At 38.6% G+C, this 16,762-nt stretch overlaps 2 protein-coding genes across 4 annotated transcripts; both read right to left on the bottom strand.

Annotated features, from left to right (window-relative positions):
• Positions 1–2,875: 2,875 nt before the first annotated feature.
• LOC306885140 (zinc finger and BTB domain-containing protein 22-like) lies at positions 2,876–7,330 on the bottom strand (the record flags this gene model as incomplete). Its single annotated transcript, XM_079441494.1, has 3 exons — positions 2,876–4,068; positions 5,274–6,149; positions 7,118–7,330. The coding sequence occupies 3 exons, from the start codon at positions 7,328–7,330 to the stop codon at positions 3,154–3,156; spliced, it is 2,004 nt and encodes a 667-aa protein (XP_079297620.1). The 3' UTR covers positions 2,876–3,153.
• Positions 7,331–8,912: 1,582 nt separating this feature from the next.
• LOC306885243 (carboxy-terminal kinesin 2-like) lies at positions 8,913–16,508 on the bottom strand. 3 transcript variants are annotated; one of them, XM_079441649.1, is made up of 18 exons: positions 16,415–16,491; positions 16,094–16,123; positions 14,377–14,460; positions 14,170–14,266; positions 14,024–14,077; positions 13,789–13,824; positions 13,643–13,695; positions 13,491–13,564; positions 13,237–13,402; positions 12,979–13,146; positions 12,663–12,782; positions 12,082–12,366; positions 11,806–11,970; positions 11,532–11,670; positions 10,053–10,192; positions 9,774–9,847; positions 9,586–9,661; positions 8,913–9,491 (listed from the first exon to the last, which is right to left on the bottom strand). In XM_079441649.1, exons 2-18 carry the CDS (start codon positions 16,103–16,105, stop codon positions 9,447–9,449), a joined length of 1,788 nt encoding a protein of 595 aa, XP_079297775.1. In that variant the 5' UTR covers positions 16,106–16,123; positions 16,415–16,491; the 3' UTR covers positions 8,913–9,446. The 3 variants fall into 3 exon arrangements, with proteins under 3 accessions (XP_079297775.1, XP_079297774.1, XP_079297773.1); XM_079441648.1 differs by having other exon boundaries at positions 13,491–13,695; positions 16,415–16,508; XM_079441647.1 differs by having other exon boundaries at positions 13,491–13,695; positions 16,094–16,120; positions 16,415–16,508.
• Positions 16,509–16,762: the final 254 nt, after the last annotated feature.

Raw genomic sequence — 16,762 nt, 5'->3', positions numbered from 1 at the left:
TAATGGCAGAATATTCATTTTTGAGTGAATTATCACTTGAAAACAATTGGTATAAACAGAAATATCCCCCCCCCAAAAAAGTGGGGGGGGTGTAAAAACTGACTGACTTCCAAACAGTAATAAGACAACAATGAATCATAATTTGTGCACAATATACTTTATTTCTCTTTCATTTGAAGATCTTGAATCTTGTGAAACCATTGACATATTCTGTCCACATCAGAAAAATGCTGCTACCGCCCGTCGCATATTTAGTTCAGATTCACCACAACAGTTGTAGACAGAACAATTGTTTTTTTTTAAGTCAATACAAAATACAGATCTCTAACCAGATTACTCAAGCGAGCACTGAATCATGCTTTTACCTACTGGTTATTTTTAAATTAGATTTCAAATGTTCTCTACTTCATTGTTCACACTTCAACTTTGCTCACTAATCTGAAATACACACAGGTTTGATATAAAAGTAATAAGAATGTGAGGATAAGCAACAAATATGTGATTCCTTCCAGCTCACAATCTTCAGATCCCGGTTTTATTTATTGTTATATATTGAACAGTTGCACAAATGTTTGAGGTATATGGTTTCTGTGGTGCATCTGTGGTACAAGGCAACTACTGATCACTGCATTGGCATATCCAAACATCCACACAACTCTTGATCGATCCCAATCAGGATCCATTAAATCATCTTCACATGTCTTACACGGTCTTGGCAGTTGCAGACGTTCACGCTAATTTGGCATGTCATTTGCATACTTCATTCAAGCTTTTCATCCATTCTCAAATCAGGTCTCGGCCTTCATGGAAGGCAAACATGTAAACTATCACTATAGGCTACATCTAAAATACTGCAGGAGTTCAGTAGTTGGATGCCAGGTGCTTGTGACTTTTGACCAGTATTGAGGAGGATGTGTCCCCCCTCAATGTTTATGTTGGTTTTACGGGTAAAAGGGCATACTGTAAAGCCAAAATGCACTGCGAGTCGATTCATTTCGTGATCCAACTACCTACAAACCCTGCCCTTCAAGCAGTAAAAGTCCGTTCACACCAAAAATGATAACTATATTAGCATCCACGCCAAAGCACAATAATGTTCTGTTTATTATAAGCACGCTCTATGGTTTTGTGCTTGGGCTCTTTAAAGTGGAATAGATTATTATTGGCCGTTAAATCATTTATCAGCTGAATGCCTTCATTGATCCCGCTATTCTCACAGAATTTGAATGATTATTTGGTGTGAACAGACCTTTATTGTTATTGTTATAATTATTGTCCTTTTTTGTGAACAAACCTTTATCGTTTTCGTTATAGTACCATCCTTTTTTGCAAACAAGCATTGATAGTTATTGTTACAGTTATTATCTTTTGTGTGAACATACCTTTATAGTTAACAGTTATAGACTTTTTTTGTGAACAAGCCTTTATAGTTATTGTTTATGTGAATGTACCTTTATAGTTGTCATCGTTTTAGTTATAGTTTTTGGTGTGAACAGACCTCTTTAGTTATTGTTATAATTATCGCCCTTTTTTGCGAAAAAACCTTTATAGCCATTTTTATAGTTATCTTTTTTTTTGCAAATGAGCCTTAATAGTTATAGTTATCCTATGTGTGAATGTACTTTTATAATTAGACTTTTTTGTGAATGAGTCTTTATAGTTATCGTTATAGTTGTCCTTTTTGCAAACAAGCTTTAGTAGTTATCGTTATCATCCTTTTTGTAAATGAGCCTTCATAGTTATCATTATAGTTATCGTCCTTGGTGTGAACAGGCCATAAGACACCAAAGTGCCGAGGAAACTATATTCTTGTCTCTTATTTAAGAAAACAAGACATTTAAAACCTTTTGAGAGTGAATATTCTGTATATAGTTGAGTGACAGAACAATAAAACTTCACATCAAGAACAGACCAAATGAGTTACAGTAATGTACAGCTCTGTACAACATAATATAATAACAGAACGGCACTTTAGAGCGACAGTGAACAGTGAAGTGCGAGTGAGGCAACTTGAACGTGATGGCGACTGTACCTTATTCCTGGCCGGGATACGGTTTCGACAGTCTCCATAGCAGCCTGGTCTTTAAGTAGATACATACGTGAGCTAGCAATGGGCACTTGGTCATTGGTATTATTTTTGAACACACATGGGACATCTTGTATGGCGTACTCACCGACAATGAGGTAAAGAATCAGACAATTGTGCACATAGGGCCAGATTTACTATCAGCTTGCGCCAGCGCAAACCCTCATTTGGTGTTAAAAAACTACTGTCAGGATTTACTAAAGACACCGTGGGAAATTGGCACTGAAAAGACGTGGACAGTTAGTTTTGCGACTCACCTTATTGAATATGTATTTGTAGGAGTTTCCCTTTCGATCTGTAAATTTATGGGAGGAGAGTATTGAAATTAATCACAATGCGATTTACTAAGATTTACGCTCGTCAATTATCTGCTATTTGTGGCGTTATTTAATGCTCAAAAAAGCAGGCGGTAATTTGCGCTACCCAGGTTAAAAAAAAAAAAAAGTACACTTCCATAATGTACTTAAAGTGCTCTATTTTCACGCAATACTTAATATACTAAAAATTATTATTTAGTACTTCTTAAGATAAACTTAAGATTAACTAAGTGTACTCAACTGTGCTATTTTGGGACACCATGAATATGAACTAAAAATTTGACAATTCACTCTATTTAAGAAATGTATTTAGTTAGCACTTGTACTACACTTGAGTGCACTAGTTTATGAAAGATGGGTTCAAGTGTACTACAAGTGGTAACTAAATACATTTTTTTAATACAGAGATATTTTAAAAGCACATTTTAGTTCATATTTATGGTGTCCAAAAATAACAAAGTTGAGTACACTTGAGAAGTACAAAAAAAATATTTTTTTAGTATATTAAGTACAAAATTAGTGTGCGAAAATTTACAGTACATTATGGAAGTGTACTTTTTTTAACCTGGGTGCTCTTGGTTGATTGCGCTGGTCATTATGGAAAAGAGATATTGTTGAGATTTTTCCCCTCCCATCTGTGCTTTTATGGAAACGCTAATTTTCCCTGATTAGTAAATCTGGCCCATAGTCCCTTGAAACCGAAGACAAGTGTTCTGGTTTTATGGGACGGTGGTTTCTGAGGGAAACCTCTTATGTGACGCTGCTTTCGTCAACGTTACCCTCACAGATGTCTTCCACACACCTGCTACGATTGCCACCAATGCCCAAAACACTAGATCCAATGCCGTGCGGCCCACTTGGAGAACTGATTCCAAGAAGAGGCCCAGAAGCAGCCATGTTGAGACAAGAGTTGCTCATGGAATTTTGCGGAGACAAAACGGGGATCCCGCTTCTGGCGCCAACGCTTGTCTCATTGGCTGACTGGAGCTTCATGTGATGTGGTGGAGAAATGACCGACCTTTCGGATCCCGCTCTTCCTTCGGCCCTGCTGCGCCTCTCGCAATGCGAGCGATGCCTCATGAAGCTGTCGCGCCACATGAACTTCTTCCCGCAGCCATGGCAGTCGTAGGGTTTCAGACCGGTGTGGGTCTTCATGTGCTCCGTGAGGTGATGCTTCATCTTGAATTTCTTGGCGCAGACGGGGCAGTGGAAGGGCCGCAGGTCTAGGTGCATGTTAATGTGCCGGTCCCTCATGCTCTTATGTGTGAACGTCTTCCCGCAATGACACATGAAGACCTTGCCTGAACTTCCAGCTGCGCTACCGTCTAATCCTTCCATCCCGCTCCCCAAAGAGCCTTGCCCGGGTAAGTGGACCGCTCCGTGTTCGAGGCTTCCTTTTAGAGACACCCCAGACATGCCTCCTGTGAGCCCTAATGGAGATGTAGACTCCAGGGCTGCTTGATTGTACAGGAGAATCTGGTTTCCCTGCATATCCAGAGGAAAGAGCTGAGCTCTGGCGGCCGTCGACTGGACCGAACCGAGCAGGGTGGACACGGCCCTGCTGGAGCATTGACCAGGGTTCTCAGGAGGGTGTTGAGAGGACGTCTGGTCCATCAAACCCCTCTCAAACTTGAGGTAGTCTTCCGACGACTGGCAATAGTCAGCCTAGAGAAAAAAAGACATTTGAGTAATTGAGGATGGTAAGTTGTTGTGGTGCACCTCAAGTATAAATATTTTTTTAATGTTGTAATTTATTTTTGTCCACTTCATCATATTATCTTTGCATCTCTTATTCCAATCCAGTTTTATCTATGGGTATACTATAGTATCAATCACTGATTTGCTGAAATGGTCTGTTCTGATTACACTTTTGACAATATTTGATATACAAATATATTTAGGCATTTAAATAAAAAGGCATTTAAAAATTCCTTATAATCCAATCACATTGATTATATATCAGTATATTAAAACAATGTGGCATTTTTCTTTTTTTATATAAAGGTTGAGAAAAATAGAAGTTTCCAAAATATGAAGCAGTATATATTTAACATTAATATAAAAAGTCCTGGGGATTTTCTTGTCGTCAAACCTTGTGGAGCATGTTTATTTATTAATGTGATGAACTTCACCTGTGGTTATTCTGCTTGGAAACGTCTGATGAACTGACTTCATATATTCTTTAAAAAATTACGTTGAGACCAAATCAATGTAAAATTGGCTGAAAAAATGAAGTTGCTTCTACAAAGCTCTACAATCTTTTGTTTACAGATACTACATGGTCTGATATTTATATCTAATGCAATGAAATTAGTAGACATCTTTAATGTGTGACAAGTGTCCAAAAGTGCTGATGATAAAGCTTAAAAAAAGTCAAAAATATGACTTTATATATATATATATATATTCAAATGAGGGTGATTCTTCTAAGACAAGGATTACATTTACTCACAAAATTTGATCTTGAACTTGAACAAAACCCTATTCTTAAGTAATTTTCCAGTTAAAATATATAAATATCTTTGACACAAAATAAATAAACATGAGAAGCAACACTGCATTAGATATTACGACTTTTTTAGAGAATATACCGGTAATCTATATTTAATGCGAGTGTAATTGGCCTTACTACACTGGCAGACTTTTTCACTTGTTTTAAGTATAAACGAGGTCAAAACAAGTGAAGAAATCTATCAATGCATTTATATTTTAACTAGTCATTTTTACAACTTAACGGGACAAATAAAAAGCATATTAAAGTAATTGGCATGTAAAATTATAATTTTTTTAATACAGATAAAATGGTACCCGATATATTGATAATATATTATCCAGCCCTAAAAAAATCAAGTTAATGCAAAACTACTGACCTGTGCTTCCATTTCAGCTTGTTCTCTGAGTCCAGAGAGGGTCCTAACGTTCGATATGTTAAATGTCCTGTCCCTCTGTCTGACTATCTCCATCTCTCGTTCCTCTTCATCGTCTCCTCCCTCCTCTCCTCCTGACACCACGATCAGGTCGTCGTCTCTCGAATGCTCAGTCTTCACCACCACCCACTGTTTTCTCGGCATGATGCTCGGCTGACTGTAAGATGGACGCTTTTGAAGTGGAGAAGAGTCTCCATCTTGATACGAAGAAACTCCAAAACTGTCGCTCACCCCTACCTCTTGATCGGAGACGGAGGTCACGACCTTTCGCTTGCCTCCCCGATCTCTTTTCCTGGGAAACAAGAGCTCGTCGTCGTCTTCTTCGTCTTCTTCGATCATGAAGCCTTCCTCTCCGCCAGAGGGCATGCAGTAGGTCGGGGTGGAGTGAGCAGCACCCTCTCCCACTGCTCCGGTGGTCACCATCGCTCCGCCGAAGTGTGCGTCTCTAGGACTGAAGTAGTTGGTGCTGCTCGGGGACTGGCTCTCACTGAAGGATGGTCGGCTGGGAGGTTGAGGAGTCGAAGGTGCGTCTCCTCCGTCTGCTGGGGCGACCTTGTTGGTGCCGCCGCGCTGGCCTGTGCTCTCCTTGTCTCCGGATCCCTGAGCTCCACTGGAACCTCCCCTTCCCTCTTTGAGAAGCTCAGTGCATTTGTCCACAATGTGCCACATTTGAAGCACACTGCCAACGGTGAGGTAGTTAACGATGTCTTCGCGAAGCATTCGCAGCTGGCCGGTGTACGCGCAACTGAGGACGCTCTCAAACGCCAGGGGGTCCATGACGGCCGGGATGGAGACAGTGGACATGTTCTTCAGCAGCACCTGGAACACAGAAACAAAGACTGTGATGTGGCTAATAAACACTGCATAGATGAATCTGACAGAAACTGGTATACCTTTTTTTTAATTACTTAAAAATATTGATTGTGAAAGAAAATTGGTCTGTGAAATGTTACAGAACTTGGCACCTGACAAGATTTTGCACTTGTCTGATATAACTATATTGCAGTTCCTCATGTGTGTTGTATAGCTTTAAATTATCAATTATTTTTATTTTAAAATATATTTTACAGTATTTAACACTCATAAAAGTCATAGTGACACAAAATATAGATTTATATTAGATTGATTGATAGATAATAAAATAATAATTTACTGCAATAAAATATAATATTAAAACCATATTTCTTCAGCTAGTTGCCAAGGCAACGTTTCTCATTTTTGTATAGTTTAAGTAAAATAACTAAAACTGAGGAAAGTATTACTAAAAACGGTTCCTAAATTATTAAATAACGATTACTGATTACTAAAACTTTAAAATTAAAAACTAAATATTAAACAATTATTCAAAACATTAATAAAAATATGGAATAGTATTTCAGTTATACTAAAACACTTATTTTTCATATATTTTATTATTATATATTTTATTACACATTTGTTGTTTTATTTCTTCCATATGTACTAGTTATTATATATTTCATTACATATACTTATTGTTTTATATACTTCTTCCATTTATAGTCCATGCAACACACCTCCTTGTGTTCAAAGATAATTTGAATTATCTTGATTTTTAGGCTTTTCTCAGCAAATACTCACATATGCAATTCATTTTAATAATCAGAATATCAGTCAGAATTTATGCAGCCTGATTGAGTCTCTTTCAGTGTTTGTCAACAACTAAAGTGAGATTTTCCGAATAGGAAAACACTTATCAGACCTAGCAACAGTAAGCAAGGGGATGAGTCAATACAGAATCATAGATATAGAATTCATAGAATATGTACCTGGTCGTGGAAGTAAGGTGACGATGCAGCCAGCACACACCGATGGGCCTTGAACACCTGGCCCTGAACGTGGATGGAGAGGTCGCAGAGATGGCCTTCTTCACGCTGCCGGTTCAGGCTGTCCAGCACTGAGGCCTGCACACTGGGGAAGCACACCTGCACCACTGAACCTGCAGAGTCACCATAGCCTTGGTCCGCCGTGGCCGACTGCATTCCTGCAAGGGAAGAGCATCATAAAATAAATAATACATTTCAGTGCAAACTTAACGTTTGTCCCAATTTGCATGCTTATACACTATTCTTATGCACTATTATGCACCGTTTTTAATAATGTGATTGGTGTGTTCCCACTGAAAATTCCAAAAAGAAAAGGAGCACTTCAAATGCCTGGATGATGCACTTAATTAACCGAAAAAATGAAGTGTAAAATGTTGGGACACCATGCAATTAATTGTTGCAGCTTTAATTACATACTGGAAGAGGAGGAACTATCAGACTCTGATGCTGAATGATAAAATCTTATGTAATTCATACACTAGACAGTTGAGTACATAGTGCACAGAATAAATATGTACACTACGTTCAGCGAAGCGACATACATAACTAACACTGGTAGGTCACAACATGGTGGATATAGCATGTCCAAATTTCAGTCCTGTTTTAAATTGCTGAATACACATCGACACACAGTTCACAGTGACAACAGAATTCATCTCATTTGCATAAAAACGAAATTTACTTTGAAAATGAATGACTTTCAGCCACTTTCACATGAAAAAAACATGTTGTTTATATAATAAAGATATGCTATATATTTAATAAATATTACATAAGCATATTTTAAGTGCATGAACAAACAGCTGCTAAAAATAGGTGTTTTGATTATCCTCATAACATAAAAACAACATTAATTTCGATCTCTTTGAACCTAGCAAATGCTATTGCAGGTCCAAAGAACAAGGGGCATTGACCAGGCACTGCATGAACACTTTATTGGCTTGTTAGGTTGTCTAATAATGACATATATCACGAATATAGTTTCCTCAGACCCTGTTATAATGCCTCAGTGTGAATATTTCGCTATCCTTCAAAGTTGCATTGGTGTTTGGTCAACAAACAGTCTGTGGCTTGCGCGAGCTCTCTGTCAGCGTGTATTAAAATCATATTCGCCGCGTATAAACTCTCAGAGCCCGGTTTAAAAGAGCTCGCGTCTGAAATCAGGGGCTCGCGCACGGCTCTTATTTACATTAGCCAGCCGCTGCCAAACCGATCCGTGTGGCCTTAAGAAGCACGGAAGGGGATCGTATCATAAATCAGACTCTTTTTATCAAGCAAGATATCTTACCGATTTAAATGTGTCCGTCAGGCACTCAAAACAGGGGTTTTCATGATGATAGATCGAGGTTTCCCACCGATCCGGAATGCCGAGTGTAATGGTGGACTGACATGAGTCTGGTTTCGCCTTTAAGAAATCCCAGACAGCTGCTCTAGACTCGGCCGACTAAAAAGGGAAGCAAACACTGGATCCTATTTTGTGCTATTGTCATGGCAACAAGTGCTGTTTGAGAGGATTGAAAACCATAGAAAATATAACCATCTTATTAAAACTGTAATCACTGTTCCAGCCTTCAACAACAACAACAGAGCAGTTAGCTATGCTTCATCTAAAACTATCCACTCTTGAGTTTCCTTCGTTATTTTATTCTGGTGGGTTTCAAATTAATCAATTCAAATGGTAATTGTAATGTTTAAACTTAAAAAAAAAAATTCAAGCAAAAAATAAAACCAATCCTTAAAATTATGGACCACAGAAGATTCATATTTTATTCTGGAAGAGTACATTTGTGCACTGATTTGCATGTTTAACCAGTAACAAAGGATTATTACTTTAATTATATTATGGGTATAATTACCATGGGATCTCTTTTAAACATCGAAAGAAGCTTTCAGAGTTTGTTCAAATTTATTTCAGTTTTATTGAAGTATTTTGACAAACTGATTACCATGATAACTTATAAACAATTCTCATTTGCATTTCCATAAAACTACAAACTATATCCACAAGAACAAAAGTCCAAACTTTGTCCACTTGGCATCATAATGAGGCTCATCACTGCATTACATGCCAAAATAGACATTTTATTGATCCCCTTCCAAGATGCAGTGAAATTTGCATTTGGTGGTTATTAAAACATTAATAAAAATAGTTTGCTAGTAAGATAGAACATTAAAAATGCATCACAGAAATATAAAAATATATGAAAGAAAGGAGAGATGATGATGATAAAAGAAAGTTTAAAACTTTTTTTTAAAAATGACCACAGCTGAACTACTTCCGATTAGCTGAGGCTGTTCCGATGACACAGTCGTTCACCTGCAACACAATAAATGTGAGTTATAGACGGTGTTGAAGATTAGGAGACTTTCATGATCTAAAAACAACAATGTCATCCCATGAGATCATTCACCTTGCTGGCGAAGCGCAGAGAATTCAGCGACTCACTGAAGCTCTCTTCCTCAGGTGATATATTCACAAACATCAAACTGTACAGAGGAAAAGAAATGAGTCACATATTCCTTAAAATCATAAGAACTATATTCTGCAAAGCCCTAAAAGAAAATATCATCTTGTGCTATAAAACAAGCATGTACTTACGTTTTGCTGTTGCCTCCGAGGCAGTTCTGGAGGAGGTACGTGAGCTTTGAGTTACGGTAGGGAACAAAGTTCTCCTGTAGATGTTCCAAAGGAAAATGAATGTGATAAATCATAGTCATATAACTGAAGACAACATTTGTAGCTCGCTACTTATAATGCATAATGTACCAAGAAATCTAGAAGACTGTAATTTTGGTTTTGAAAATAAACTATGATATTGAGAGTGATATAGTCTCCAATAACTCAGAACTGGGTTCACATAGTAAGCTAAAAACATACCTTGTTGGCCAAAGCGGCGATCACAATTCCCAGGTTGGTGAGGGAAGAGTTGATGGCGGTCATCTCCTTGAATCGCTCTCCTTGAGACTGACTCTTCTGCACTCTCTCACTACCGGCCAAATCCACCAGACACAGCACGGCTGAAACGCAATCAATAATAATCAATCATACAATTAAAGTCAGGCATCAATATCAAATATAACTATGAACAAACTCAATATGGGCTGTCAAAATGGCTGAAAAACTAAATTGGAATTTTGCACTTAAATATCATCAATATTCGAATTCAAAAGGCATCATTTTAATTAGGGGGGAAAAAGATTTTGTCTTTTGGGTGCATTGAGCAAAATATTAATGCACCTTTATAAAATAAAAAAAAATAAAAACATGACTATCTGTGAAAGTGCATAATGTTTATAAATCAAATATAATTACTTAATTAGCCTATGAACAAAACAGCATCATGTATGCACAGTTTAATACAAAGGGACGAAAGCAAATCGCAGAGTGCTTTTTTCATTTAAAAACATGAGATGCAGTGGGATGGGAAAAAGACCGCAATAAAGTCTTGAGACATGTTTTTAAAAAGCTGAATTAATTTTACATGCCTTTCTGAACATGCGGCTCTCTTGTGCTAGACGCGAGTGCAACGGTGATAGATATCCCTCTAGCACAGTGGTTTTCAAACCAGTCCTGTGAGCACCCATGCACATGATGGCCGTTTCTCAAACAGAAGGCTGCATTCTCTGGAGGTCCCATTTGTAGGCTGCATACGTCATCAAGCCTGGTTTATTTCAGTAAACTGAGCATTTCATTTGCAAGCCAAAAGCATATTACAACAATTTACACTCAACTAAGAATAATGGTCAAATTTAAAACTATTAATATTCTAAAATAAGATGATCTTTATGACGTATGCAGCCTCAAATGCGACCTCCGGAGGACGCAGCCTTCCGTTTGAGAAACAGCCTTTTTGTGTCTCCCTCATCTATCACACCTGATTCAACTCATCAGCTCATTAGTAGAAACAGCAAGACCTGAAATGGGTGTGTCAGATATGAGAGACTTACAAAATGTGCAGTGTCGGGGGTGCTCGCAGGACTGGTTTGAAAACCACTGCTCTAGAAGACGCGCAAAATATGCATTCAGTCTGAACGGCTTGGTTTCAGTTTAGACTTAAACAACATCACCTCCGCAATGATGTTCTCTTTTTGAAATCAACTGGATAGGCTAACAAAAACATTAAAAAGCAATGGCACTTACATCGTCATCTCATTTAGTCCGCCACTGACAAGGCTGCCTGGCTAATATAAAATTTGAATACAACGTTTTTGCAATGAATGTGGATTTTTATTTTAAATCCAACGAATATTCGAAATACAAATTGACAGACCTAATTGAGACTACTCTTAATTGGACCTCCATCCCCTTTATGAAGTGCCGTTTATCTATTAAATCAAGGTACTCTGTGATTCTTACACTTGCACTTGGTGTCTCGATCAGAGTTCTGCCCCTCTATGTCTAGCTGGAACACAGAGTGAGAACGTGAAGAGTGATCGTTCATGCCTGTGCGGGCTGTGGACCGGTTCTGGTTTGCCAGCATGATCAAGTTTTGCACCTGAGACATGAGGAAAGAAATAAACATTAATAAACTGCACACTCATGTGTGAACAGATCAAATACAACACAGATTACTCTGAATTTGAGAGTAGCATTATCTTAATATCAAATGTGATTTATAAATGAGCAGTACCTCATCTTCATTGTTGACCTTTTGGTAAGTCAGGTTGGTAACTGTGATTTCATTATTGGAGACCTTCCTGATCTCATGCTCAGGTCTCTTGTTTGGTTTTCCAGTGTAAAGAAGATCTCGAAGAGTCTCATTGTAGATCTCCACAAAGCTGGCAGTGAAGGTGTACTAAAAATACCAACACAGAAACAGTCCATTAATAAACAAACTATGAGGTGGCAACAAAAAAATACCACTCAGTGAATGCCCTGAAAAAAAACACTTCAACGCTGCTCTTACCTGCCAGCCTTGCTCTTGGAGTGCTTTGGCAGACTTGAAGATCTGCTGGACAGCACGTGGAATGACTCCCCACAAGTCCTCCAGATCACCCCCCTCCATAGTAAAGGTCTTCCCGCTGCCGGTTTGGCCATAAGCAAAGCAACAAACGTTGTACCCATCCAGAGCAGACTGTACCAGAAGGGAGATCTCTTCGAAAACCTCACGCTGAGAGTCACGCGGCCCGAACACACGGTCGAAGCTGAAGTTATAGCTCTTCTGAGTGTCAGCGGTGCGCCCTGTGTGAGACTGAGGAAGAGAAGAGGGAATTTAAAAGGCTGTTGGTCACATGCATTAAGTTATACCAAATTTAGTTTCAGCCTCAGATTTATTGGTTGCATGCTGGTGTGTTTTTGTAGAGACATCAACTTCACAATTACATGCTCTAAACATCAATTGCTTTACATGTCAGTCAGAGTCTCAGGTGCTCCTTGGCCAATGAAAGCTGTGATAAGGTCCAGGCCTTCTGTCTTCTTTGGTCTGGCTACACGAGACAATACCAAACTTAACATCAATACGACAGAAGCATGCTGAGAAGCATTTACCTCTTCTGTTTTGGCAAGGGTAACAGCCTTGTTGTCATGGGCCGGCAGCTGGATGTGCAGAATATCAGGCTGATTGCCAGTCAGCAGTGGGCGGACCCTACAAAACACTCGGATGTTGCCCTAAAAAGAGGGTATAGTGGAAAATATCACTTTAAGAAAAGTTACCCAACATAATGTGACATACAGACACCAAGCAACCAACAGAATGTATTATTACTCGTTTCCGTCATAAATGGTTATGATTTATCACTTCATGGTGTCACATACCAAATAAACAGTAGTTTTATATTCTCCAAACAAATCTATGTAAGCTCACTTTCAGCTCTTGAATAGTGTTGTGGAGCTTCCTTCGCTCCATTTCTCCAAGGTGGAGCTCTTCTCTTTGACGGGCCTCTGTTTCCTCAAGGTTCCTGACCAGTTCTTGGCTCTCCTTTAAACTGTCCTGACACTGCCTCAGTGTAGAGGCCTGAATGGCGAGCTGAGTCTGAGAAAGACACAGGAAGATTTAGACAGAATCAGAATACACAAAGTGGATGTTAATTAAAGGTGTAAATGTGGCTGTATGAATGTTTACCTGTATTTTGCGGAGTTCAGACTCCAAGTGATCCCTGAGTCCTTCCAAAACCTTATGCTCCTCGCTTAGCTTGCTGAGGTCTTTCTTAAGACCATCTCTCTCCGTAGAGGTTTGCGCCAGGTCTTCTTTCACAGTAGCCAGCTTTTCCAGGTCCTCTTCACAATCCCTACAACAGAATCAGGAATATTCTCAGACAAATAAATAAAAGACCACCAGGTTCTGATTCATTATGGAGTTATTTTTAACATGCTTACCTGACACGCTTTTTGAGACCTTTGTTCTCATCTTCGATTTCAGCCTTATGCTTTTGAGCTTTGGTTATAGAGTCCTTCAGATGATCGTTTTCAAGATTTACTGATTTTATTTTGCTCTGGTAATTATGGACTTTGTTCTCCATGTCACTCACTTTGCCCTTCAGGTCCCATCCTGGCCTCCGTGACGCACCTAAACCTGCAGCTGCTGAAAGTGGATAAATTAGCCATTAGTCTATTATACTGTATTATATTACTTGCAGTCCAAAATGTTTGACCCACATATGCATGTATGTTTTACCTTTAGGTACTGCTGCAACAGGTTTTCTCTGGTCACCTTGATGCAAAGACAAAGCTGAGGTTAAATTGGCATATTCACATTTTTCATTTACTGTGGTTATAATATTGATGGTGCTCATTGATATTTGCAGATTGAATATATTTTAACCCACAGTTTGTGCTAATGACCTGATTTTAGTAGTGTTAAGTGAGATTTTTTGTGTTTATGATCAGATAAAGCATGTGTTTTGCAATACCTCTTGCGGGGGCAACGGCCACCGTCGCAGCTCCAGTTGGACGAAGAGCTTTGACTGGAAACGAAGAGATACAACATGAAGACCCCATCTGCTAAGTCAAATGGCCCCAAAATTAAACCGAGATGTTAAATTTCAGTATAACTTACCAGGAGCTTTGACAGCCACAGGGCGTCTTGGAGGCACAACACTAGCCGCAGGTCTGAACCTCTGAGACGGTTCTGTATCTATCTTGCGCATTTTCTTCTGAAGAAAAATGGGGATATTTTTCCATTAAATATATTCTAAATAATCCAAAGATGAAAACTTGTGATAAAAGCATAAGGAAAAGAAATCTGAACAGACTAAAAACACACCTGCGCAGGCTGCTGTTGCTCCCCATCCATACTGTTGGTGTGGACCCGTTTCCCAGACATAACAGGGAGACGGGACAATGTATTCTGCAGAGGAACCAAGAGAAAAACATGAACGGACTTTCAAAAGATACACATGACTGTAGAGCTAATGAGAGATGTGCAATCCAAAACAAAGCGGTTGTAGTTTAAGAACAATGCATTCAGCACTCAAACTAAATCGCTGATAAGGTACTGTACTGAACAGCAATAACACGTAGCTTGGGCTGCATATGCATGCTTGCAAGTGGATATTAACTTGTTTGTTTGAAAACATCTTTTTCTTATCGCCTTGACCTTCCGTCCACATAGAGATGGCGTTTTTGTCAAGTAAAACTGAGCTTTTTGAAAATCCTCCAAAGTGGATGAATGTGAAAACACATTTTTTGCATTGTAGTGTGAACTGTTTAAAACGGAGGTATTTGAAAACGATAACACGTTTAGTCATTTGATGCATGTTGTACCAATAGATATATACAGTGGTGGCCAAAATTTTTAGAACACTAGTATTTTCACCGGCTAAAAATAGTTTGCTGTACATTTCCAAACATTCATTTTGCCATTAATTGTAATAATCCAGTGAGATTTTCTTGTCTGACAACAGCCAGCGCTCCACACAGAGATCTGATCTCATCATCATCCAGGGGTGCGTTTCCCAAAAGCAACTATGGTCCCAAGTTCCATCGTTACCAATAGAGTTCAATGGAACTTACGACCATAGATAGCTAACGAAGCTTTTGGTAAACGCACCTCTGTCTGTCTGGAATGACATGAAGAAACAGAGCAAACTGAGACGAAATCCAGAAGAACTGTGGCAACATCTCCAAGAAACCTACCTGAAAAACTATGAGCAAGTGCACCGAGGGCAAAAGCTGCTTTAAACGCATTTAGTTAAAAGTTAACTGATAAAGAAAATCTATTTATGACATTTTCCAGCATGTTTACACAAGTGCCTAAAACTTTTAACAGTACTGTAATGTATCTTAGGTAGGTCTCTTGAAGCATCTTGGAGACGTTTCTTCAGTTTCTTCATGACAGACTGGATGATGATCAGATCAGATCTCTGTGTGGAGCACTGGCTGCTGTCAGACAAAAATCTCACTGTGTTATTTCTATTAATGGCAAAATTAACAATTGGAAATGTAAACTGATATTTCCTGCTGACACACTACAGCAAAAAACAGAAACAACTAACAATTTTTAGCTGAAAATACTAGTGTTCTATTCATTTCGGCCACCAGTGTATGTTTATATTGGTATTGTGTCTGTTATATACTATTCATGATGTTACACTGTACACTCTTCAGATTACAGCACTGTAAATATGACAGGACGTTTACTCACAATAGCAACGTTGGTCCTGAGACAAACATGAGGGCAGTTGCGTTTTAGATCAAGCATATAACGTTCATTTGTGAGTGATGGCGATCTGGAAGCGTCAGTGAATAATGAGATACTAGAATTAACGTTACATATCTATTTCATCTCAGTGAGCTTTTATAAGGTTTTACACCTAATAATAACATAACACTGAAAAGCAAAGACACACGTTTCAGTGTGGATGAGAAACTTGGAAAACGCTTGAAAAAGCTAACGTTAGCCTGGACGGAGAGGAATATAAATGATCAGGATTAATACAGACGTAACGTTAGCCTTTATCTCCAACTGTTTATAATCTTACCTCTTTGTTCATGGATCCCGTGTAATTCTTCTTTAAACCAAGTCCGAAAAAACACAACATTTTAAAAAGATAGTTAATATAATCTAGTCAAATAACTTCGCCCATCAAGCGCATAATTATATTAATAAACTGCAAATTACCAATAAACACATGTACTTTAACGTGTATCGACGAAAACAAACCGTTGCTGAAATATATCGCGATTAGCCGATGACTTTACAAAATATACGAACAAATCCATACAAAAAGCTTTACCTTAACGTCAAGAAATAAAGCATAAATTATCATACTTACAGTTGATGTACATAAATAAACACATACCTTTTAGGATCTGAGAATTACACTAAATTAGCAGAAAAACACACCCCGGCGCAAATCTCTCTCAGCCGTTTGAATTCAAATTGAAATTCTGCTTGTTGTCGCTTTACCCGCTGAGCTCTCATTGGTCGGATCGGAACCAATCAGTACAAAGCATCCAAAGACTCCCGCCCCAAATGGGCGGAGAAACAGGTCCTTTCGCACCAACACACTAAAAGTCCAGTCAGCGAGATTTTTTTTATTTTTTTATTTAGCACATAACATTAACAGGGGATACATACAACAGAAATATTGTTTACAAGAACAATATGTGACTCGGGTTAATGCAAAGCAATAAAATACATGCACAAC

Source organism: Barbus barbus, assembly GCF_936440315.1.
Source record: "Barbus barbus genome assembly, chromosome: 19".
Taxonomy (NCBI): Eukaryota; Metazoa; Chordata; class Actinopteri; order Cypriniformes; family Cyprinidae; genus Barbus; species Barbus barbus.
The sequence above is the reverse complement of the archived record's forward strand: the minus strand, read 5'-3'. Positions and strand labels throughout refer to the sequence as shown.